A 26,905-nucleotide genomic window follows, 5' to 3' on the forward strand; every position below is an offset into this window, starting at 1 on the left:
ATTTTACACGGCCAAATTGCGCAAAGAATATTAAAAAATAACTATCAACAGTGCATACATGTTAGTGGAACTGTGTCAGGAAAGTGAAGTATTAATTAAGGAATGTTAATGAAGAACTGAAATGCATAAAATAGAAGGTTAATATGTAGCATTTCCCTCCGAAATATGGTCGTAGACTTTACTGATGATTTAGAATGTATTGAAACTCCAGACTCAACGTAAGAGGTTGTGTCATTTTATTTATGAATATAGAATTATAACACTGGAGTTTGTTATTTTTTTACTATAACTTGATCATTCTATTTCAGTTTGTGGGCTACAGCCAGTTTATGGTAGCAGCACGTTAACAGCTTCATCCTCTGAACGTGTGTACTGTCGTATATGTCCGCATCTGTAGCCTGTTATTGTCTCATTATACCGCACTGTCAATGAATTAAAAGTAAACATATACATTTGAGAAGCCTTCCTGGTACCTACACCGGTGAAGAAGCTAGCTACTGCGTGCTTCCTGCATGGGTCTTGGCAGGAACCAAAACATTGGTCACGTGAGCTCAGTTTAATAAAATAAGTATTCTTTATTTACGGTGGTTCAGCAATATGCACATACGATAGGTTAGGGAGGTTTCAATTACATAATATTAATAAAACACACTTAAAAGCAGATGCAAAGTAGTTTACAGTCTTTATGATGCGTTCGTGTTTCGCAATGGTGTATGGGACATGTAGTTTCAGGCACACAAAGGAACATGACTGTTTTTAGAGGCGATGGTGGCAGATTGGCACAGAAACACTTCAACACACATGTAATAAACAGCATATTGATTATGTGTCTGGGTGAACATCTGCTAGAGTATCTTCGTTGATGGTTTGAGGACCCAGCACATTTTCTGTGTTTGGTCTCCCATGCAGACGAGGGCAGCAGAAGACTGAAATTACCGCGCCAACTGTCAAACACGAGGGGCACCAAGAGAAAGAACCGCAGACGCGCGCACACGGGAACGCGCTCAGACACTAAATCCGCTAGATTACTAAACCCGTCTCACACCAAGAGAAATATGAAGGTTTCAACCGTTTTAGCTTATGTTATTGTACCGACCAATTCTACCCGCTTTTCGTCTCAAGGAAACTAAACTATTCTGTGGAATACAACTATTTGGGAGGACGCCTTACTCATCTTTTTTTTCTTTTTGTTGAGACTGAGCCGCCCCACAGGGTTGTCGGGCCAGTGGGTCGTTAGGAATTGGAACAACGACGAGCTTCCCTCACTACTTTGCATTAAAATAAAGTATTGTTCAGTGGAATATTAGATGCTAGGACACGTCTACGTTACCCGTTAGCTATTAATTTAGCGGTTAACAATGACCCAAAGAGAAAGGGCTATTATACGGACTGGCCAAAACAGTGTCAAAGGCTAGGCTAGTTTTTGGTCCCAACTATTATGAAAGCTACTCAGTGTTGACCAAGCGGATATTTATAACTGATGGGACACGACTCCAATACTTATGCTAAAGTAAACTATCCGAGGAAACCGACACTAGTTCGGCGTGTTAAAGTTCCTTTGTCATCTTCATAATTGAATGACCGAGGATTCAATATGTCATTTTTTAATTTCCGTAAAATCTTTAAATTGGGATCAGAGAAAAAGAAGAAACAGTATGAACACGTGCGCAGGGATGAAAATCCTGAGGAAATATGGGACATTATCGGCGAATTGGGAGATGGAGCCTTTGGAAAAGTATTCAAGGTATGAAATAAGAGATGCTTTATGTAGAGAGTAGCCTTTCCTCTATTTGCTTTAGTGTGTGTGTCAGACTTGTGTTGTCATGAAATGAGACGAAACTTGAGTCTCCTTACCAAATAATCCTATTTTTAAAGCATAATACAAGTACCAGCAGTGGCACCTCGGTGTATTTCCGTGACCCACCCACCTTGTATTAAACAAGGAACCAGCACTGTGGGCAAAGTGTCAAATTGGACTGCTGCTCTTCACTGTTCTCCAATTTACTGGAAGGTTGTTCATGTGACAGAATACATACAGAACAATAGCTGGCACCAGCACTATTAGGATGCTCGTGGATGTTTTTTTAGCCTATCAGCTGTTTTTTAGACGCTCCAACAAGGCAGCCAAATATTTAAACCCCCTTTACATGGTCAGAATGCCAAAGCCACTCCTTTGTCATCTTTTTAATAGTGCCACTGTGTGCTTTGACCCTAATGCATAGCTGGACATTGGTTTGCATGAGTGACGGTACATCTTATCACACAGGAGGGCTCTACCAAGTATAATACCAGGAAGTCTGTGGCTAATGAACGCAGTTATATTTTGTTCTTGGTTGCCAAATGTTATTTTTGGACTTGAAATAGTTTCCCAGGATTTCAAGCTGGTATTACCTTGTATGATACTTAAATTAAGCCTAATCTTCTTGCACAATGATTTGGTCACAGGGCATTCCAACAGCGAGGCTCACGTGAACTAGACTTATTATTAAAGGAAAAGGATCAAAACGCCCTTCATTATTGTTATTCCATGAAAGCGGTTCATGTTTGTCCAATTGGCACTGGCATTCCAGAGTCAAGCTGATGGAGATCTACAAATAGTAAATTACAGTGTTATGTTTATATGAATGGGATGTTGGCCATTCTCGCTGCAGTCATGCCTCACTGGGATAGTCCACACTGGTGTTTGACTGACAGCGGAACACAGGCTGGTCATCAGGAAGTGGCTGCATCCCATATCGCAGCGGCGACTTCATTGAGCACATCCTGCCTGCAGAGAAGCCAAAACAAACAGGAGAGACATTTCCACTTTAACAAGACAAATCTAACTATTACCTACAACTTAAAATAAGTGTTTTCGAGGAAGATATATTATGTACATTTTCAGGTTCATATTTGTTTTGAGTGCCTCTCTACTCTGACATGTTTACATGCTTTAATTATCTTGTTGTCTCCTACTGCCTGTGCTGCAACACCCCTTTTCACCCTCTGTCTGAAACCAGAGCTCAGTCTGCTCTGATTAGTTAGCTCGCCAGTTCTGTTTTGATTGGTCCTCCTCTGACACTTAGATTCCTCCTGGTCCGTCTGCGGCGCGTTACGGCAGCGCCGCGGTTTTGGTCCGGCCTCCTCCGGCGTCATACCCTACGGGTATGACGCATTTCAGATGCGCATTTCAGAAGCGGAGCGTCTTGCCTGCCGGCTCGCAGTTTTTGTTGATTTGGGCATATTTCCTAGACAGGCTACTTTGTACAGACAAAGTTAATAATAATTGTAATATCCCAGTTATAAACGACATGAATCAAAGATGTGTTGCTGTATTTTAGTGGTAAAAAAAATGCATTCATCATCATAATTATTCTATATATATAATTTACACAGTGCCTGTAAACCGGAGGAGAACGCTGGCATTTCTCCTCCTACTTGAAAGACTACGGAGGGATAGGGTCTGCAAAATTAGTTTGTGTGTGTGTATATATATATGCTATATGCTCTGACCGTTCCACTTCCTGCCTGCCCGACCTTACCCCTAGGTTCCACCGGGTCCGTCTGCGGCGCGTTACGGGCGCGTTGCGGCTCCTACACACGGCGGCGTGCGTTGTCGCTTGCCGGCGGGGGGGCGCTGAAACTCGACCAACAACCAATCACATGAATCTCCCGCCCCAGACACACAAGCACGCGGTTTGATTGGCTAGAGCTTGTACTGGCATATGATTCGATTGGCTGATGCCTCCGTGGAGGCGGCAAAAGTAGAACATTGCTCTACTTTTGCAGCGAGCACCGCGAGAGAAGCTCCGTTTTGCTCCCACAATGCAGTTCGGCGAATTGTGACTTCACCCCATTCAAAGTGAATGGGCAGAAGCGTTGAAGCGGCATCGCACACCGCCGTATGTAGGGGCCGTTACGGCTGCGCCGCGGTGCTCACGGCGATCGTGGCCACTCTAGTCAATGGGTGCTATTCCACCACGCGCTGCGCGTCACGGCTCAGAAGAGTCCCAGAAGTGCCTCGGCACAGGGCCCCTCTAAAATTAGGATGAATCCTATTTTTGACGCGGCGCAGCAGTAACGTAAGGTCGGGCAGGCAGGAAGTGGAACGGTCAGAGCATGTAGCATATATATACACACACACACAAACTAATTTTGCAGACCCCTATCCCTCCGTAGTCTTTCAAGTAGGAGGAGAAATGCCAGCGTTCTCCTCCGGTTTACTGTATAAATTATATATATAGAATAATTATGATGATGAATGCATTTTTTTACCACTAAAATACAGCAACACATCTTTGATTCATGTCGTTTATAACTGGGATATTACAATTATTATTAACTTTGTCTGTACAAAGTAGCCTGTCCAGGAAATATGCCCAAATCAACAAAAACTGCGAGCCGGCGGGCAAGACGCTCCGCTTCTGAAATGCTTCTGAAACGCGCCCGGTAGGGTATGATGCCGGAGGAGGCCGGACCAAACCTTGGCACTGCCGTAACGCGCCGCAGACGGACCCGGTGGAATCTAGGGGTTACGTTACGGCTGCGCTGCATCAAAAATAGGATTCATCCTAATTTTAGAGGAGCCCTGCGCCGAGGCGCTTCTGCGACGCTTCTGAGCCGTAACGCGCCGCGTGTGGTGGAATAGCACCCATTGACTAGAGTGGCCGCGATCGCCGTGAGCACCGCGGCGCAGCCGTAACGCGCCGCAGACGGACCCGGTGGAATCTGGGGGTGAGAGATGTGTTGAAATGTCCCGCCCCTTAGCAGAGGCGGATTTAGGATTGTATGAGATCCGGGGCTTAGCCAGCATTTTGAAGTTGTTGGGGCCGGGTGCTAGACTATTGGAGCCCGCTCATGAACTGTGAACTCGCCGGAGCCTCGCAGCGGGGCTACTGCGGAGCGCATAAAGCAGACTCTTCACGATAACGAAGGATCACTTCTTCTTCAGGGGGCAGGGAAGGCTCACTAAGAAGAGCCGGCTCTTAAACGGCTCCTCATGTTACCACAGTTTACCACGGAGCCTCAGTTTCGCCGCTCCGTCAAGCGATAAAAACTCGGACTTCTCTCGAATTATACATTTTTCTTGCCGTCGATGGCGGCAAGACGCCCCCCTGGCGGAAACGCTGGTTGGAGCGCTGTCCAATAGCGGCGCGAATTTTACATAGTGATGTCACGATGCTAGGAAGTAAACAAAGGACTCCATCTAGACGTGTCAAGCGGGGGGGAGTGTGTGTGAGAGACATTCCCTCTGCAGGGAACTGAGTGATTTTAGCTTTTGCAGACCATTTACATGCACAAAAACCTTTTTTTGGGACCTTTTCAAATGTTGTTTTAATGTTTTTACATCCACTTAATGGTTATGGGAGATGTCTGTTGCAATAATGAGCTCAAGACGGCTTGCAGTCAAATAATATGAAGTAAGTTTGGCCTCATGAGACTTTAACATAGAGTGTGCAGGAAATGAGAACAATCACACATTTTCTGACAGTGACTCGGATAACTGCATGACTCATCCGTCCGTACAACGGTCTAATAACATTCTCATCTGACAGGCTCAGAACAAACAGACGGGAATTCTCGCCGCAGCCAAAGTTATTGACACAAAAACGGAGGAGGAGTTGGAGGACTACATGGTTGAGATCGACATCCTGGCCTCCTGCGATCACGAAAACATCGTCCAACTGCTCGACGCTTTCTATTTTGAGAGCAAACTCTGGGTAAGTAGAGGAAGGGAAAATGTCCTCAGTGTTTCCCCTGAATTACCACCGAAGGAGGGGAATATGTTGACCTAATGCTGCATTTTGATTGAGCCAAGCTCCCTTCTGAGATACAAATGAGTCCAATCTTGATGTATGATTGAGTATCCGAAAAATGCATAAGCCCTGATGCTTAGGGTGCGCTAAACTTGTACAAAATCAAGTGCTAATACTGAAAATCACGGAATAAATACTGTTTTATTAAGTATTTTATGTACATTTTGTTATAATAACGCGGCATGTGCGGAGAATGGGCCCTCTCAATTATATCAATGCCTTTTACATTGCGTAATTGTACTTGTATCTATAGTAAGATTTAAAGTAAATGCAACTTCCGTACTATAGTATTCTTATCAAATAGTCATAAGGCCAAAGTGCACATGAGCAGCAAAACAGCAAAACCAGGTCATAACCCATCCACTTTTTATATGAGCTATATTTGGCCATAATAAATGTGTCTATTCCTTTCAACACAGCACTAATATAACCTGTGTCAGTAGATATTTATTACGCAGAACCTAAATACAAGGGAAGTGTTTATGAATAGATGAACTGTGTGTGTGAGGAACAAAGTGAGTGGATCACAGGCTGCAACCAAATAACACATTGTAAATGCTTGTGTAAGTCAATAGAGTGGTTCAGGTATGAGTCCTAAAGTTGGAATTGAGTTAGTACATATATCAGTAAATACCCCACTGTTGGTTGTCTGAAGCTTTTACTTATCTTAATAGCATTTATGCATTTACGTTTCTACTAATATAAAAGTTGTGTTAATATGTGGATAATCCTGCTGAACAAAATGTGTTAATAATATTATTATATTTTCTGCAATATTCCAAAATCCAATGGAGACATTGCTTTAAGTCGAGGAAGCCCCTGATATGCTAACTCGGTCGGCCCGAAAAACAAACAAAAAAAAAACGTCTTTGCTGCACCACTTCATACATAATCCCCTAATTAGACAGTCAGGTCAAACGTATTTAATGTCATTGCATTTTATTGAGCGCTCAGCCCCTTTCCTCCCCATTGTCCTCTGAACAATGGCCTCAGCCTGTTAGAAACTGTCTGTTGATTTTGATCTGGGCCTGTGTGGGCACCTGTTCGTGCAAAGAGGAGAGTGTCCATGACATTTCATCCTGGAGATGAAAGGCTCTATTCCACATTATCCCACAGCATGGGAGGTGACTTACTTTCACTAAATTGTTTCACCTATTGACCCTTATTTCCCTTTTGCTACAATATCAATATATGGTTGTGGTGTTTCATTTTCTCCCATAAACCCTTAAATCCTTCAGGTTAGATTATATTCATTCTCACATCCTCCCTCTGTCTGCCACATGAATGGATTAGAAAGCATGTGGGTGCACACTTCTCCATGTATTTGTGTGTGTCAAATAAACAAGTGGGAGAGGAAGCCACAGCCCTGGTTCCTCTTCGCTTGCTGCCACTCTGATAAACCACTGTGAGGGCCATTGTACAACAGCGGAGCCGTTAAAACAACAGCACGCCTACTGAGGAACACTAGAAGGGTGTGCGTGTTGAATAGCCCAGACTGTGTTCTGAGACTCCAGCCATTGTATGTCTTGTGAGGGCTTTGTCTTTGTAAGTAGAGCAGTCTTGAAAAGCTCAACTCAAATAATGGAATGCCATTGAACCTCTGTGTAAAGTGAGGAGTATTTATGTTTAGGAATCAGAGTCTTAAATTATTTATCAATTTAAATGATCCCTGAAACATAAGCTAGGTCCTTAAGCCACGTGTCAACCATAAGCACTTTCTCAATTGTTGCAAAACTGCAGGATTGCAGCTTTACTTCCTCTTCATAAAGTTTGACTTTTGGCCAACATTTTCCCAGTTCAATGTCACTGTCAAAGTCAGCATCGTTCTATATGTACAGCCTCAAGGTTTATGGAGACCCTCTGCCCCAGATGCTTTACCTTAAAGACCCAGTGAAGTGCATGTTTTTGCACCAAAATGAAATGGCAGTTTCATTCCTTACATATAATTGTGCCTGTTCATGGCTAAAATAATTTTTAATAATTCATAATTAATGAATTAATGAATTATTAATTTTGCCGTCCGAGCCTAACGCAAGTTGCAGACGATAGTGGCTGTGACTTCACAAGATGTACCCAGTTGCGATTGTAAACATGGCGGAGACTTTGGAAAGTGATACTAGTGAGAGAAATGATTGATTTGGACAGCTTTTTGGACAGGATAGATGAGGAAAGTGATCAATTTGATGCACTTTGAGGGCAACATTAAGAGATTTATGGATACAGCTCTCAACACTCATATGAAACATATATTTAAATAATCAAAAAACATTGGAAGGATTTCTTAACCTATTTTATACAACTAATATTACATAGATGGAAATAGTTGTTTACATAGATGACCAAACCCACTGAGATAACTTAGGCTACAGTTTACCTCCCTGAGCTGACGTTATCTCTCTCAGTCCCACAGGAGAGCACTCTCCCTCTCCTTATTGTTGAAACAGCTAATCTCCGTTAGCTCCGAGCTAGCACCAGATGCTAACGACAACACTGTAACTCTCTCAGTCTCTCTTTCTCTCTCTCTCTCGAATCGACCAGTGGCCTTTATTTATCATGATCAATCAAAGAATCTACGAAACAATGACACCAGCCAGGCTCACCTTCATCTTTTGGGAACAGAAACATCGCCACTTCGGCAGACTTGACATTACTACAGCCAGCGGCAATGCATCGTTTCCCCTGTGTTTTTCATCCCTCTTTCTTCACTGTTGCCTCCATTGTCAGGTTTTCTCGATTGGCAATCACTTCCAGTCGACTCCGACACACTTTCCAGGAAAATACTAGCTCAAAAACGTTGAGAAATTCGACTTTGAAAAAGAGAAAAAATGAACGGTGGTGAATGTAAACAGTGCGGCGGCGTCCATCTCGTGAAGTCACGCAGTAGATCGCAAGCCACGCCCACGAAGGCGAAGGTCGACTGCAGATTTCCCCGGCAAATTCAAAACTCGTCAAATTCGTTGCTATTCCAACATCTTTTGATATGGGTTCCAATGGACAATTTTGGTCATTACTATACGTATTAGCATAACAGATCATGCACAGGTGCACACTTCACAGGGTCTTTAATCATACTCACCCCCTGCCTGAAGTCCATACAAACTTTAATCCTATTCAAGGTATAAGCATGAGGTCCGGCAATATAGCTAGCTAACTAGCAGCTGTGTGAAACCTCCTTTACAATGTGGCCCCAACTGGGCCAATCCTCTTAGAGCAACAGCCGTACTGAAAGCTCCTAAATGCCTTTAAGGGCTCAGAGCGTTTCATCCTCACAAGCTGGGTGGATGTAAGGCTACATAATGAGAAGTTGTTGCCCCCTATGTATACAATTCATATCCAGCAGTCTAAAGACATGGTGCTGAGCATTTTTCTCTGACTTTGAGAACCTTCCAGACCTTCTACATCTGCCAGGCCAAAGGGTGCAGCCAGAGCATTAATGCCTCCCGAATTGCCTCCACGCGCCTCTGTGTAAACATTTTGTTGCATAGGTCAATCTCAAAATAAAGATCAATAAATGCTTTGATTTGTACGTGTATGTATTCCTGTTGCAAGTGTTGAAAAACACATTGACTCTGTTGCGTTTTTCCCTTCTTTGGCAGATCCTCATTGAGTTCTGTGGAGGTGGGGCTGTGGATGCAGTCATGCTAGGTGAGTCAGCATTTCCAATTTGTATACAGGCTTTAAAAAGGAAGCTCTGCAAAGCTGCATTAAACAGCCAAATGGAAAAACGTCTATTTTAAGGGACGTTTCTGATTCTGGGAAGTGTGGTTGTATTAATAACTTATCCATAAGATACTTTAGAGCCAACTAGAGATAAGAAAAAGAAGGAAGAAAATAAGAGCTGCTGATTTGAAGAGGTATTATCCTGTTGTGTCCTTGTCAGGGTATATCAGAGCTAGGCTTGGGCGGTATGACGGTATTACGGTATACCAGGGTATTTCGAAATACCGTCGGTATGATTTTCAATACCGTGACGTCACAAACTGTGCGCCAAATCACAGATGCGTTTCATTCTATTACACTGACACAGAGTTTTGACAGGGACGACATTGGTTGTAATGCACAGCACGCGCCAGCAGAGGGCAGGGGAGGGCAGTCCGTCTTTCCCGCTCTCAGAGCTCAGCACAGAGCTGAGCTGAGCAAGATGGCGGCGGCATTTGCCGGCCCCGAACTCGGACAACTATTAAAAAAGAAAAATACCTCTGCGCCTGTTTGGGACTATTTTGGGTTTACTCGTCGCCAGTGACTTCATCCAGCACAACGAGAGACAGAGGCACTTCTTTGGGAATGTTTAAGACGGGTTAGGGTTAGGCCGCGAGGTCGGACGGTTTTAAAAACGAAAGCATTTACGTGCTAAACATTCACGCGAGTAATCCAATGAATCAAATGGAAATAAGGTTTTTAACACATGCACGGAATAATATTGCCAAACTAGTGAGTGAATATAGCAAACTTTATTCAATAAGTCAAGTATTTACTCCCGGGAAATTTGTATGTATGATGATATATTGTTAACTTAGCTCACCATGGAAACAACGTCGGACATCTACAAACGCGTCCTGTATCCGATCTCAAAATGTGCCATTTGCACAATGTGTCATGTATGCAGCCCTTGTTTTGCACTTGCGCGCACGTCGCGGCACTTTGCGAGCGCCTACCGCTCGGGCTGCATTTTATACCGAACATATAATATACCGTTCGAAACATCTATTTGCCGCCGAACGCCACCTCACTCAAGTCGACCCAAGTCATACCGTCAGTGGCGGCTGGTGGAAAATATTTTTGGTGGGGCTGTTGATATAGTGAGTAAAAACAATTTTTGGGGGAGAAATGACCCCTTAAATTGGGACTGATACCGTCATATACCGTATACCACGGTATGATGTCAGCAAGGTATGACGGTAGGAAAAAAATGATACCGCCCATGCCTAATCAGAACACACTAGAGAATGCAATTCCTGAAGAAATTGCTAGTGGGAATGCTTTATGCTGAAAAGCTGACGCTATACTGCTATGCTGAAATGTAATGTGTAAGAAGAAAGTGAAACATTTAGATTGAAACACTGAACACTGGGGGCTTGAATGGGATGAGAGAAGAAAAGAAAGTAAAAAGGCTTGGAAAAGCAGCAGAATATTTTAACTGCAAACTTTTGAACTTACTTGATGGCGAATTATCTGTTGCCATGCCAACGGCATTTGATGACATCCCATAATACGCTTAGATGCGTTGATGGCTGCATCGTTACAAACCTGTGAAGTTTTAGGCTGTTTGGAGCATTCTCACTGAAGTTATGAGAAAACCGTGTTTCATGGTGAGCATTGTGTTGCCATGGCAATGGCAATTAAAGAAATCTCAAAACTGTCCCGTAGATGTCTTCACGGCTGGACTGTTAGCACACATGTGAAGTTTGAGCAATTTTTTAACCTTTTCATAGTTATAGTGACGTCGTCTTTTATGGCGAGGGATGCGTTTCCATTGAAACGGCATATGGTGACACCCCATAATTGACATAAAGCTGTTGAGGGCTGGACCATTGACCATTATCTGAAGTCTGGTGCTGTTTTGACCCTTTTTATAGGCGTGACGACAACATCGTGTTTAATGGCGAGGGATGTGTTTCCATGGAAACGGCATATGCTGAGATGTCAGATTTGACGTAGAGCTGTTGAGGCATGGAGAGGTGATATACAGGTGAAGATTGTGGGACGACCGGACCGTGTCCATTGGAGCTACAGTGACATCGTGTTTTATGGCGAGGGATGCGTTTCCATGGCAACAGCCTATGGTGGCATCTCAGATTTGGCGTAAAGCTGTTGAGGCATGGACCGGTGATATACAAGCAAAGTTTGGGGGACGATCGGACCGTGTCCATTGGAGTTACAGCGACATTGTGTTTTATGGCGAGGGATGCGTTTCCATGGAAACGGCATATGAAGACACCCCATAATTGACGTAGAGCTGTTGAGGGCAGGACCATTAACCATTATCTGAAGTCTGCTGCTGTTTTATGGCGAGGGATGCGTTTCCAAAGTAACACCACATTACGTAACATCAGATTTGATGTAGAGCTGTGTTAACCATTATCTGAAGTCAGCATGTCAGTTGGAGTTATGACATCATCGTGTTCCATGACACAGGTGTTTACATTTGAGCTAACCACGTGTCCAGAGATCAGAGGTTTCCATGGTGATGTGCAGTAATCAGTGAGAAGAGAGCATTTTCATTGTTCTGAATGAGAGATAAACCTCTTACATGTAAACGTTTTGTTGAAGAACCGTACATTTCAAAGCGTGAAGCATGTCAAGGAACTTGAGCATCTGAAGTGTACTTTTTGTGCACTTTCGGGTTAATAATGTGGCCTTTTTGGCAGATTAACTAAAGGTGTGCGGCTCCTGTGGTGGGGAAAGATGAGGCTGAATTTACAATGGGGTTTAATGGAGACACTTTTTTTTGTCACTTCATGCCCTCAAGAGGCATTTTGTTTAATTATTTTTGCTTAATTATTTTTGAATTTTTCAAGCTACGAGATGTTTTCCTACATTCCTAATTATGTCTCAGGAATGTAGGGTTTGGGAATTATGGCAGGTTTAAAAGAAAATATGAAGGCAATACAAATCTGTCCTCCACTCTAGCTGTGACATCACGCACACTACAATCTGAAGAAGGCCTCTTTACCAAGGTCTGAACAATGTTTAATATCTCTAAAAGTATGAATCAGATTTAAAAGTTGTGTTACACGAATAATTTCAGAAAGATGTGTGACATTTTAAAGTTGGAATGAGGTTTCTGAGTGAAAGTATGAAGGAACAGTTAGCAGTTGAAGTCGCATGAAGATTTTTTAAGTCTGAAGAGTTTCTCCATTGACTTCCATTTTTAAAATGTGATGAATTATGGGATATATCTCTGGAATTATGAAAGTCATGAATGAGAAAAGTAATAGCCATCGATTCCTGACCGAGCTGAACGTTTTGATGTTTGAACGGAGTTTCTGCGATGTGGAATGTGGGAGCAGAAGAGGTGCAAAATAACCTGGCGGAATAATAAAGAATTTTGTGCGTTGAAGAACAAGTAGTTGGAATGCTGTATCAGCAATGCTGTATCAGCATTCCAACTAAATTAGCGTTTACACTACAATGATTTTATGTGGTAGAATGCCTCCCAGGGATATAACTGATCAGATGACAATGCTTTTTGGTGGTTGTTTGCACTTGTATTCAGAGCTGTCCACCTGTGATCACATGTTAATGCCAGGTGTACACAGGTTGTAGAGAACTCCACGGTCGGAATGTCTAAGACTGTGATCCCCTGTAGAGCTGGAGAGACCCCTGACAGAGCCGCAGATCCGGGTGGTGTGTAAGCAGACTCTGGAGGCTCTCGTCTATCTCCACGACAACAAAATCATCCACAGAGACCTGAAAGCCGGCAACATCCTCCTCACACTGGACGGGGACGTCAAGCTGGGTAAGGACAAAGGAAACTCCAGCTTCTAACACCAGAAAGTACAACATATTAATGCAAAACAGACAGGGTAGAGGAAACTTGGCTGAATAGGGTGGTGCAGTGATGACATTTCTTTTTATTTTAAGCCGACCCAGAATTTAGAAACGCAAGGGCTCCCTCGACTAAAAGTAGTGGGATTTCGGAATGTAGCAAGAAATAAGATATGTGCAAAACACACATTTTGGATATTTACACAATTTGTTCAGGAGGATAAAATACACATACTGTTTTACCCTACTTTTATATTAAGTAAATAGCTAATATTATGAAGGCTATGAAGGAACAACATAACTGTGGATTGGCTGCAGTTTACGCATAACCACCGCTAAGCTAAAGGTGGCTAAGGTTTGCCGTGTTGATCACAAATCTTATTTCAGGCATAAAATAAGACTATAACAGATGTTTATAGAAAATGTTGAATTCAAGATAAGGGAACTGGTAGTTCTACAATGCTAACTAATTTCCCCGTTTTAGGACTCATTCCTGCACACCTATTGTCCTAATGTGGAAGTCCATTTATTCTGGTTCACTTGTGTATTCATTTTTCCTGTTCTAGGGGAAAAATCATTAATGAATTCACAGTCTAGCAATGCGCCTTTGGCCACAGTCCCCATGTATTTATCTTGTGTTTTCTCAAGATTTAACAGCTGAAAACTGAACAGGAATGCACTGTGAAGTGATGCCATCCATGTATAGCCCTTTTCACACATGCATGCCAAACACATGGTTAGGTTCAGTTACCTAAGGGCTTTCACACACAGGTCTCTCTATGAGAAAAACTGTGTCAAACCGAGGTGTCATGTGGTATCGTATGGATCAGAAATTGGCCACTCTGACACTAGCCTCAGTCTCTTTTTATGCAAGCTTACACATCCACATGAATCTTCTAATGTTAGTACACCCTGTATATTAAAGAACAACTTGCAAGTTAGAGACCCCAGTGAATAAATGTGTAAGAAAATTATGTATACACTAGATTTTCCAAAAGATATACAGAAATATACACTACAGTGATAGCTGGCGTGGTTTTTGTAAGACATTTTTACTTCTGCATAAAAAGAGACCACCCGCGTGTGACGTCACATGGGGGAGAGCGGCCGGTCTAACTTATCAATAAACATGGTTCACAATGCTATTTTTGACACAGAAGAGGCTGAAAATGTATATTTGTATGCATATGACGGACCACAACCTTATAATTATGAGCCTGCTAGGCGTCCAAGAGACCAGGAGCAGCCAAGGATTAGAAGAAATAACGGCCATCGGAGAGAAATGGAGCTGTGGTGTGAGGAGAACCAGTGGAGAACAGAGCAGCTGTCTTGGTGAGTGACCGGCGTTAGCTAAAGTTAATGTTAGCTAACGTCAGTCACATCACAACATTGTAAAGTTAGCTATCATATATCAGGCTATAACTAAAGTACCGTACTTTTCGGACTATAAGGCGCACCTGAATATAAGCCGCAGCAGCTAAATTGAATGATGTGTCCATATATAAGCCGCACTGGACTATAAGCCGCAGGTGTTTTAATGTTTAATTACCATATGTAAGGGTTCGTGCACAGAGGGGATTGTCGGGAAAGAGATGGCTGTTTGAGGAAGCTCCCATTTATTAACATTTCAACAAGTTGCATATAGCCTACAGTAGTACCATAACAAAAAACAAAGCTTACAGCGCTTGACGAGGCAATATCAATGGCTAAATTAAATGTGTTTTTTTAAAAGTGCAAAATAAAGTGCCTGTAACACGACAGTAAGCGCGTAAGCCTAAAGTTGCAGTAACACGGCTGCTTAAAATATACGGTAATCAGCCTACCAGAAAAGTCATTAATCCTCGTCTTCATCTTTTAGGCTAAGGTGCAGTACACGGCTGTAACCAGAAAAGTCAATTCATTAATCCTCATATTCGTCTTCTTCCTGCGTACTAAAACCACTAAAGTCCTCATCTTCAGTGTCGGAAACGAACAGGCTCAGGGTGGCTTCGTCAGCCACTCTCCTCTCTCCTTCGTTGTCGCTCTCAAAACCAACAAACTCCTTTTCGTCACTGTCGGAATTCAATTTTCATTTCGGTGGCGACTGTTTTGGCCTTCAGTCGAATCTGCACGGTGGAAACACCTCGGCCGTCTGCTCTCTGTGTGTTCACCCAATCTTCAAGAAAGTCTTCAAGTTCGGGCCATCTGCTTTTATTACCTGTGAAAGCTTTTTTTGACAGTTCTTCCCGCTGGTGTCTCCAACGTCTCACCATTGACTCATTGATGCCAAGGCTACGTGCAGCAGCTCTATTTCCTTCTTTTACTGCCAGATTGACTGCCTTTAACTTAAAAGCTGCATCATATGCATTTCTACGTTTGTTTTCCATAATGAGGGTTTGTGCATGAAAACTTCCTTTGCACAAACTGTCTTGCTCTCGTTCTGTCTCTCCTACCACTCTCGGTTCCACTTTTACTTTTTCGCGCTACCTGTCTCACTCTTTTCCGGCCTCCAGCTTTTCCTGCTGGAGCCCGCCGCTTAAAGGTGGGGGGAGCGGACCGGCCATAGAGCCCATAGAGTTAATGGTAGTGGACTGTAACCTGTAAAATCCATAGATTTAGGAGGTCCCCTAGTGGCCGTTAGCTGTAAAAATCCATAGATTAGCCGCACCGTTATATAAGCCGCAGGCTCGAAAAATGGGGAAAAAGGCGCGGCTTATAGTCCGAAAAGTACGGTAGTATTGATAATATAGTAACGTTACTGGCAGGACTGTTGATACTGATCCATAACAGAAACTAATGCGCAAGTATCAGCCGTATCTCGCGTTACCTAATGCAATTCCACACTACGTCTTACGGTGCTGTATACCGGAGGGGAGAGAGAGAGGAGCGAAGGGGGGGAGAGAGAGAGAGAGAGCAGCAAAGGGGGGGAGAGGGTGTAATACGGTTTCCTGATAAACATTTTGTTTGAAAGGTGCTTGTGTGGGAAATGCAAGCCCATGGCCTCTGGAGAGAGTATATGCTGCAGGGAGGTGGATGCACAACGCACCCAAGAACGAAAGCTAGCTCCGCTCCTTTTCCTGTTAGGGAAACTGTGGACTCGATGTCCTGACAGGCTGGAGTTTGTGCAACCTGCACAAAAACAATAGCTCACCATGATTACAAATGGTGAAATGCAATGTAAAATTACTGAGAAAATACCAGCTCACTAAATCACAACCGCTCAAACCAACTACCAACTTCTACCGTGAATTGGGCAGAGAAGGAGTCCGAGAAAGTTGCTCTCCCATGTGACGTAATATGACGCGTTTGACGTATGACGTTAAAAAAAAGTTAGTAGCAGAACTCAAAACGGCTACTTTCCCCTCTGAATTCCTGCCCTTATGTCTCGTAAAACATATGCAATCTTGCATTAACTTTTTTAATTGCAATTTTCAGACAAGGTTAAGCATAAATGTAGTAAAAAAAAAAATTTTAAAACCTGCAAGTTGCTCTTTAAACAGTCAGAAGAATGAATGTGGTTTTCTATTGAGGAAATAATTTAAAGTAAATGTGGCCGTTAGTTTGTCTAATTTCTTATAGAAAATTTGGTACAAATGTAATACATTGTTTTAAAATAGTTTGTATACAGAATTGAAGCAGCAGATCGGATTACCCTTAACCCATTCCCCATAATACAACTCGGTAATCTTACCTCAGAGGTTTAAAGAGTTTTTTTTATGTCTATATCTCTATTGGTTCTTTAGTAAAGAACAGTCGCGTTTTTATATGTACAAAAGTGGTGGGGCACAAAAAACTTAGTCTATATATAAGTTTCTGCAGTGACGTGCAGTGAGGTTCATGGCTGGTGAGGCACTGGCTCTTACTCTTCAGGTTTACAAATATTATTTTTTGACCTAAATCAAAATATATTATTATTTTCAAAAGCTTTTTTAGTCTGATTAATTTTAAACAGACAGTTCAAAAAAAGGTTACCCAACATTTTTTATTTTACCCTTTAAATATTTAATTGTTCTCTCTTAGTAACATCCCATTTTCAATACAATTGTGGTCTTACCTTGACTTGAAGATGAAGTCCATTTGCCTATCCTTCTGGACAAAAATCTCTGTTGCATTTTTTTTGTAATTATTATTTTAATACTTTCTGCTGACATTAGGTGGGGCTGTACCTGCCTCTAATGACCAGTCGCCACTGGTAAAGAACACATACTGTATCTGTATTTGAACGGCTAGAGGAATGTGTTGCTGTGAAGAACAATGGGACATTCTCAGTTCATCCCAAAGAAGATAAGATAAAACAAACATACAACTTATTTCCCTGGCTGAGTAGAAATCTAAACTTGGTGAGTCAAATCAGTGGAATACCTTTTTTTTTTTTATGTAAAAAGGAAATTCACCGTTTCGTATACTGCACAGTCTTACTGTCATTATCAAAATGTAAATTAATGACTCTTGTGCACTATGGCAAGTGTTTGGACCTGCTGCTCGGTGTGTAAACAAACGTGTACACAACAGTTTCAGTAACGTAGTTTACTTAAGGGGTGTGAGTCACTGCTGCTCAGTGAAATAACACACAACAAGCATTTTGTCTGGCTTCATTTCATTTCAAACCTTTATTTACCCAGGTGTATCCCATTGAGATCATAGATCTCTTTTTCAAGGGAGACCTGCTCAAGTAGGTTCCACATGAAACATAAAAACATAAACAGAACAACAAAAAGGACATCTTACAGCATCATTACAGGGATTACAATTTACAATAACTATCCACATGAGCAGGTACCAACAGCTTCCGATTGAGTAGCATCCAACCGAGCTTTAAAAACATTTAGTGGCACCAGATTGCTCAGTTTCCATTTCAATCGCAGACTATTCCAAGACAGAGGAGCTGCGCATCTAAAAGCTATCTTCCCTAAGACAGTCCTAGCAGTTGGCACATTTAATAAAACTACAGCATGCGATCTCAGACAGTAGCCACTTCAATTCGCCGTGAGATCAGGGAGCAGATGTAGGATGGAAGTTTCCCTAACATGGCTTTATATATAAAAATGTACCAGTGACTGAGCCTCCGTACAGTTAGCGAAGGCAAACCAGCCCTTGCATACAGGGTACAGTGATGGGTTAATGCTTTACAGGTTGTCACAAATCTCAGTGCGCTGTGATAGGCAGCATCTAACTTGACCAGGCAATTGGCAGGTGCATTCATAGAAATCCAATCACCATAGTCCAGCACAGGTAAAAAGGTCACAGTGACTAGCCTTTTCCTGGCTTCAAGCGAGAAACAGGACTTGTCCTGTAGAAGAAACCTAGCCTACCCTCAGTTTTTTAAGCAGGTTATTGACATGACGTTTAAAAGTGAGACAATCATCAAGCCAGATACCAAGGTATTTGTAACAGGTAACCGCTTCAATTTGCATTCCTTGCATATTTACAATATCTACAACAGGCTCTGGTGTCTTTTTAGCTTTTGAAAAGAGCATTACCTTGGTTTTATCAACATTTAAAAGAAGCTTTAGTTCAGAGAGCTGAGTCTGAATAATGTCAAAAACTGCTTGCAGTTCAACAACAGCCTCCTTAATGGAGGGACCTGCACAGTACATCACGGTATCGTCCGCATAAAAATGTAAGGTTGCTCCATCGACATTTTCACCTAAACTATTGATGTAGATGGAGAATAAAAGTGGACCTAAAACAGAACCTTGAGGAACACCATTAGTAATGTTTAACCACTCAGAAGACAGCCCATCAAAATGAACACATTGGGATCTTTCAGAGAGGTAGTTCACAAACCACCCTACTGCATGGCTGGATATGCCAATACTGAGTAGCCTCTGCTTTAAGATGCGATGATCGACGGTATCAAACGCTTTGGACAGGTCAATAAATAGAGCTGCACAATTCTGCTTATTATCTAAAAAACTCGCCACATCATTCACCACTTTCATTGTCGCAGTGATGGTGCTATGTTGCTTTCTGAAGCCTGACTGATGTTTGGACAGGATGTCATTTGTACATAAAAACACCTTTACCGGTTCACTCACTAGGCGTTCAAGAACCTTAGCCAGAACTGATAATTTAGAGATGGGCCTATAATTATTTAATAAAGTGGCCTCCCCACCTTTTAGTAGAGACAGGACATACGCTGGTGACACAACACACAGAGGTGTCTGTTCACGGATGAGCTGTTACCCACACACGACACAGATAAGGCATGATGTCAGCATGCAAATGTAGGAAGAATGCTCCATCAGCGAATGGTCTCTCAGGCAGTGTTGGGCTTGTGCTGCACATAGGGACAGTTATTTTTATTTTGTACTTTTTTGCGTTTTAAAAATAAATGGTGTGTGACGCAGGGAACTGCGTCACTATGGACTGATGGCTTTGGGCCGGGTGATTGTGCGCACCTGGGGCCCTGGTTTGTTCCTCCCCCCTCACCTGTGTCTAATTGTTTTCCCTCACCTGTGTTTGATTCCTCTGTGTATTTAAGTGCTGTCTTTTGTTGTGCTGGAGTGAGTGTGTGTGAGATCCTGGTGGCTGCAGGCTGGGCTCACGTGAACAGCAGCAGCAGGATTGAGGCTGTGTGTAATATGTTCATGTTTTAATAAATGCCCACGTCGGGTTATATTTTTGGACATTCTGCCTCTGCCTCCTTGCTTGGTCGGGCCGCTCAACGGTCAGTCTCACATGGTGACAGTGGTTTTCCTTTGGTTAATTTCTGGCTTGTCCCATGTCTTCCAGCTGACTTTGGTGTGTCGGCCAAAAACACCAAAACTTTCCAGAGGAGAGACTCTTTCATTGGAACGCCTTACTGGTGAGTGGAATATAAAACAAAGCATGGACATGGCCAATACAAAAAAAGCCTGCCAATTAATTTGATTAAATACATTTAAAAAAGTAAAAAATGCTCCATCTTAGCCATGGGTAAATATGAAAATGTATTTTGACGGTTGTTCTTACCATAATAATTATGATTCAAGATTTTATCCCGATAATCATCATAACATGCTCAACATTTCTTTAAATTGTACGAAATGGCTATAGTACCATACAAATAAATATATAATGATAATTCCTGTATTTTTGAAGAAGGCTCTATTTATAATTTAAAATATTTATGTTTTTTTATTTTTTTTAAATGTAATCGTATTATTGTAATTGTTTTTGTTGTAATCGCCAATAAAGCATCTATATCATCCCATCCCTTGGCTGAGCAATAATTAAATATAACATCTTTCAATTTCAATTCAATTGAAGGAATATCATTGCCTAATTCTGTTTGTAGTTAAATACAACTATTGTCTTAATATGATTACTTGGTATTTATTTGCAAACATAGTCAGCAAAAGATGGTAAATATTTGTAGTTTCTATATAATTTCAATTGAAACTGTAATGTTCATTTTGCACTAAAGTTCTTTATTAAATGAGAAAACTATTTTTTTCAAACTATAGTGACCAAAAATAGGCTTCATCTTGTAGTTATTTCATATAGACTGTTTATTGACGTGACAACCACAAATCCTGCTGTATGTTGATATAATAATATAACAATTTCCTTTTTTTGAATTCCCTTCTTTCCTCCCAGGATGGCTCCAGAGGTGGTGATGTGCGAGACGTCCAAGGACCGTCCGTACGACTACAAGGCGGACATCTGGTCCCTCGGGGTCACCCTGATCGAGCTGGCACAGATCGAGCCGCCCAATCATGAGATGAACCCCATGAGAGTGCTGCTGAAAATAGCCAAGGCCGATCCTCCAACCCTGATGCAGCCGTCCCGTTGGTGAGGCTCAGCGGGGGGTCATCAGATGCAGAATACTTTATTTATCCCAAAGTGGAATGGGATTTGTGACAGTTGCTCTGTTTTAGAGTGAAAAAGTAAATTATAAATACAAATGTATATAGATATAAGAAGTTAAAGTTATAATGTACAATACAAAAATAATATATATATTTATGTTAACAAAATAAGTTAAAGTAAATATGAAGATACTTTTAATTATAAGAAAAACCAAAATAGAATAAAATATGTATACAAACATGAGAAGTTAAAGTAATAATGTAACATTGGCGAACCGTGTCTATCACAACTGGACCATCTATAGACACCCCCCCGGATTCTAAAATGCGGTTGTTCTAGTCAGACGGACGTCACAACGGCAGTCACTTTGCGTTGGACGGCCTTTTTTTTAATAATATCCATCTTTTCACTGAATGATCGTCTTGAAAAGGGTACTAACAACAATTCCGCAACAACATCATCTTCACCTGTTGCCATTTCAACGTAAAAAACAAATAAAACTTCAAATGAATTGCTACGTTGCATTTATCTAGATCCTCTGTCTCGAGCCAGTTAACTACCGGGCCCTCTAGAATACCCTGGAACCGAGGGAAACTCTGAAAGAACAAGCCCATTGGCTGCAAATCAATATATAATTGGTTGATCAAACTGTCAGTCCAAACGTACGCTCTCATTCAGTGTGAGGGCCAGGGCATTCTATCAAGGATGTAGAATACCTTGGTTGAAGGATATTCTACAGAGACCCAGAACAAGATCTGATTGGTTGCATTTTTTTTCTAACACAAAACCACTGAAATGCGTAGTGCATGGTCCGAGAAGGACAAACAAATCAACAACACAGATAACATTCTCATTTATTCACTTTATTTATATAATTATTTTTCTTTTTTTTTATCTCAGTGTTCCAGGGTATTCTCTGAATACCTTGAAGGCCCTGACGGTTCACCACTGTAATGTACAATAAAAAGTTTAAATAAAATTAAGATATTCATAATTACATAGGCAAATAAATGTCCAATACAATATAGGAAAAATGTGTATATAAAAAAGATAATATAAAAAATGTAATAAGAATATTATATAAACATAAGAGTTTAATGTTTGCAATAACAGTATAAAATAAAGATAATTATTAAGTAGTTAAAAGTAGGCTAATTGTACTAAAATGAATAATGTGTATATAACATTTACAGTGGTATATAAGTATTCATATGGAGAAGGTCACTGTTTTGAATGGCACTAGTTTGGCAAAATGTATAACTTCTCAGTGTAAGTTTTTAGCACACTTACGATGAAGGCGTCTTTGAAATAGAAGAGCAATTACGTTTTTTACTGAATGTCCAATATATAAGCGTATTTCTGTCCCACTTCTACCCTTAAAGGTCCCCAGAGTTCAGTGATTTCTTAAAGCGTTGTCTGGACAAGCATGTGGACAACCGATGGACTCCAACACAGCTGCTGCAGGTTCGTTTCTCTTTCACTATCTGCTCACTTAAAGCCTGCGATAATCCTCGTTCCATGTGCCAGCTGTCATTCAGAGTGTAAGCAGCAGACATCTGTGTACCTGATTGCTGTGGCGACAAGTAGTGAACCTGGCCAGACTGACACTCATGACGTCAGCAGAACAGGCTTTACGTCTTGCATAAGGTCTAAATCAGAGCCACTTGTTTACGAAGAAGCAGTAAAGACTCATTGATACACAAACACAGGACTTAAAGATAAAATAAAGTATTGTAAGAAGACTCGATGGGCTTAAAAATACGAAATAGCGCTCTGTCACCGATGAAGATTTTGATATGGAAGAAGCTTTACATTCTGAGGCCAGCGATAGAATATGTTCAGCAGATTTCTAACCTGAAGAAGGTGAGGTTGTAAAAGGATGCAGTGTGTTCGTGCTTTTGTTTGTATTAAAGATCAACTCCTTCACTGTGGGGATAGTTACAAAATAATGATGCAGGGAAAATGTTTTAAATAATCTCACAGTTTTTGGAAAGTACTATATTGTGTCTTTTTTGTTTGCAGTTTATACATCAACATCTCTGGGACTAGTCGTTTGTGGGGTGTCTACTTACTTTTACTGCAACAGGTCACATCTTTCTACACCATAATGCTTTGCACTATAGTCTAGTTGCCAGCACTTGAAACTGCCGGATGCTAACTTGCATATGTTGAGCAATTAGCGTAAGTTGCGTAAATCAGCAATAACTATTAAAATACATTTCATCCTATGCAGATACTAGTTCAGAAAAATGGCTTGGCTGATTTGGACAATTTTGGGGGTTAATGAGGATGCTGAAACCATTTCTGACATATTCAGCAGTGGCTATATTTGTATTTTAGTTGGGCTGATTTGACTACAATGAGTAGTGTTGCGATATAGAGAGTACAAGTTGAAAATGATTACTTCTACTTTGGACAATATGCCTTCAAATAGATAAGCAATCTCTCCAATCCAAATGATCAAGATTCCTCTTAAACTTTAAAATATACCAAAAGTTATTCAAAATCATGCCAAGCACAATCACTGCCATTTTGGATCCTGAACATGTCATAAATTGACTCGGCATCCTAAATAACCCCCAAAACCACTCCAAAATTGTCAGTTTTAACTGTTGTCAACATAGGCTATAATGCTAATTATTGCTGATTGACACAATGTATGCTAATTGTCCAAATTGCCTAACATATGCAAATTAGCATCCAGCAGTTTTCTATGTGCTGGGGACATATATAACATATATAGTAGGGTACTTCTCCTATGAGCAAATAGACTACTACCGCAAATGAATTCCTGTAAGCTTCTAATCGTGCTGTTTCTGTTTGGCTTCTCCACAGCATCCATTCGTGTCCAGTGTGAAGGACAGCCGGCCTGTGAGGGAGCTCATCGCTGAGGCCAAGGCTGAAGTCACAGAGGAGTTCGAAGACCACAAGGAGGAAGAGGAGGAGGAATACCCAGAGGCAAACCTGGTGGGTGACCATATGCAAGATATGTTTGCAAAAGGGATTTGTACGGAGCCCTGGAGGGTTCATAGAGAGAAAAATAAATAAAACGAGGCCACATTTTATTAATTTGTGCGCACAAAATGTAATTCGTGGCCTCAACGCTCTATTAATTAGTGCGCACGATATACTTTCTCGTTCGCACGAGATACTTTTTCGTGCACACGAGAAAGTTACCGGTGCGCCAAGTAGGAAGTGGAGCGCCCAGGAGACAACCGTTTCATTGCAGACTGTTATGTTTATGTGGGGAAATGACAGTGCATACATTATTTGAGATATATTTCAAACTCGGACTTCGTTTTAGGGACATTTCGGCCAGAGGTGTAGAGCCATTTGTTTAAGCACCGGATTCGCAAAACAGGAGAGTCTGTAAACCAGTCTGCCTTGATCTATGAATTCATGTCTGTGACTCTCACAGTATCTGCTATCAGCGCGCAGAGAGTTGTGTCTTTTACGCAGCGCCTTCACTGTGTTTACCTTCAGAACAGCTGAATAGAGATCGAGGCTGCTACGTTTTAGCCACACACACACGTCCTCTACACACATTGAACTGCCCGATTATTCCCCCTATTACTCGTTTTAGGAAGGCGATGTCCGGTCACCAGGGCGCATGATGTTTAAATAACCCAATTTGTGTTATGTGAAACTGAAAAGGATATGACATTGTTTTTGTTATTTTCGTTGCAGTTGTATATGTCTTAAATGTAATTTAGGTTAACTTTCTGTTTTATTTAGATGCTTTTATTTTGAAGGCGAGTTTACGCTGTTGACAGGAAGTTGTTGTTGCTATGGACATGTGAAATGCTACATGATGTGTGTGTGTTCGACACTGGCATTTGTTTTCAAATTAACATGAACAGTAATTTACACACATCTGGCTAACTCCATATGTGTATTCCCAAGTGAAAGAAGTTTGTTTAATCTTAATCTCGATGTAGGCTAGTGCTAAATGCTGTCGGAGTGCACCGGAACGAACGCCACTATCATAATATCTTCTGAAAACAAATGCCCACACAGACACAGACACACACAAAAACATACACCCTGGCGACCGGACATCTTCTTCATAAAACTAATAATATGGCGTAATAATCGGGCAGTTCGATGTGTCTAACCATAAGAAAGTATCTTGTGCGAATGAGAAAGTATATCGTGCGCACAAATTAATAAAGCATGGCCTTGTTTTCTTTAAATTGAGGCCACGAATTACATCCTGTGCGCACAAATTAATAAAACGTGGCCTCGTTTTATTTATTTTTCTCTCCATGAAACCTCCAGGGCTTCGTAGATTTGTTTTGTTGACGGAAAAATGCTTTTTTTTGTTTCGCAGTGTGCTAAACTTTTTTCTGTAGTTGTACTAGAGAATGCAATTCCTGAAGAAATTGCTAGTGGGAATGCATTATGCTGAAAAGCTGATGCTAAACTGCTATGCTGAAATATCATGTGTAAGAAGAAAGTGAAGAATTTAGATTGAAATGATACATGAACACTGGGGGCTTCTATGATAAGAGAAGAAAAGAAAGTAAAAAGGCTTGGAAAAGCAGCAGAGTATTTGAACTGCAAACTTTTGAACTAACTTGATGGCGAATCATCTGTCGCCATGCCAACGGCATTTGATGACATCCCATAATACGGTTAGATGCGTTGATGGCTGAATCGTTACCAAACCTGTGAAGTTTTGTGCTGTTTGGAGCATTTTCACTGAAGTTATCAGAAAACCGTGTTTCATGGCGAGCACATAGACTGTATATATAAATGGACGTAGTGTCCGTGACGTCACCCATAGGATTCTGCAGAGTTGCCGAGAAGCCCTTAGTAGGCGGAGTCGGCCTCTAACGCTTGACAGCGACGTCAGAGTCTAATCCCGCCTGCTCCAAATAAGGGCAAAGAGGCGGAGCCGAGGCGGGACCTGCTGCCTCCGAACTGGAAGTAAACAGAGCTAGCTCAGGCTAAGAAGCTAAGCTAACATGAAATACATGCATACCAAGTTACTGCTAACAGTGTAGTTCCCCTATATAAACGTTACATTCATAATCAAATGAGACAATCTGCAAGAGAATCAGCTATACTTTGTTATTCTTAATGCTTGTCATTCACACGTTAAGAAAAGAAGTACCGATACATAGCAGAACAATTGTGGCGATTTTCAGCTTAATAAGCCTTGTTCAACATCATTTATTTAGCTAATACTACAGCAGGCGAACCAAGTCTGCGTTTCGCTGCTTTCCTTGATCTCCAGTTATAACGACGGACTCCATCGCCCGGACCTAACGAAGCCGCAGTGGGCTAGCTCCGGGACGCCGGCTGGAGCTAGCCCCCTGCGGCTCCGTTAGCTCCGGCGGCCACCACTGGGATAATTGGGTCCCCTATGAACATTTGCTCCTGTTTAGCATTATGGGCGTCATAGCCATAGACTATAAAAGTCTTACCCAAGGCTGAATCATAAACTGAAATGTATATGTATGTATAAAGGGTTACGTCCTTAGCTGGCTAATAAGCAGTTGCGGCTGGTGGAAAATATTTGTGGTGGGGCTATGGAAATGGTGACAAAACCATACTAGGGCATTTAAAATCAGGACACTAAATACGGTGTGTGTGTGTGTGTGTGTGTGTGTGTGTGTGTGTGTGTGTGTGTGTGTGTGTGTGTGTGTGTGTGTGTGTGTGTGTGTGTGTGTGTGTGTGTGTGTGTGTGTGTGTGTGTGTGTGTGTGTGTGTGTGTGTGTGTGTGTGTGTGTGTGTGTGTGTGTGTGTGTGTGTGTGTGTGTGTGTGTGTGTGTGTGTGTGTGTGTGTGTGTGTGTGTGTGTCGCCAACCCTCCCGATTTTTGACAAAATCAGATTTACTCACGAC

The 26,905-nt window shown here is 41.7% G+C and overlaps 1 protein-coding gene across 2 annotated transcripts in view; it reads left to right on the forward strand.

Annotated features, from left to right (window-relative positions):
* The first annotated feature begins 961 nt into the window (after positions 1-961).
* The window catches only part of LOC307016405 (STE20-like serine/threonine-protein kinase), a 49,954-nt gene continuing 24,010 nt past the window's right edge, over positions 962-26,905 (forward strand). The window contains exons 1-8 of one of the 2 annotated variants that reach the window (XM_079645518.1): positions 962-1,744; positions 5,535-5,699; positions 9,392-9,440; positions 13,105-13,254; positions 19,998-20,070; positions 20,844-21,038; positions 22,439-22,520; positions 23,892-24,023. In XM_079645518.1, the coding sequence (XP_079501644.1) occupies positions 1,595-1,744; positions 5,535-5,699; positions 9,392-9,440; positions 13,105-13,254; positions 19,998-20,070; positions 20,844-21,038; positions 22,439-22,520; positions 23,892-24,023 (996 nt within the window). In that variant the 5' untranslated portion in view covers positions 962-1,594. Of the gene's footprint in view, positions 1,745-4,715; positions 5,400-5,534; positions 5,700-9,391; positions 9,441-13,104; positions 13,255-19,997; positions 20,071-20,843; positions 21,039-22,438; positions 22,521-23,891; positions 24,024-26,905 lie in introns of those variants that run through there. The other variant, XM_079645519.1, reaches the window with a different exon arrangement.

Source organism: Notothenia rossii (assembly GCF_949606895.1).
Source record: "Notothenia rossii genome assembly, chromosome: 1".
In the NCBI taxonomy this organism is placed as follows: domain Eukaryota; kingdom Metazoa; phylum Chordata; class Actinopteri; order Perciformes; family Nototheniidae; genus Notothenia; species Notothenia rossii.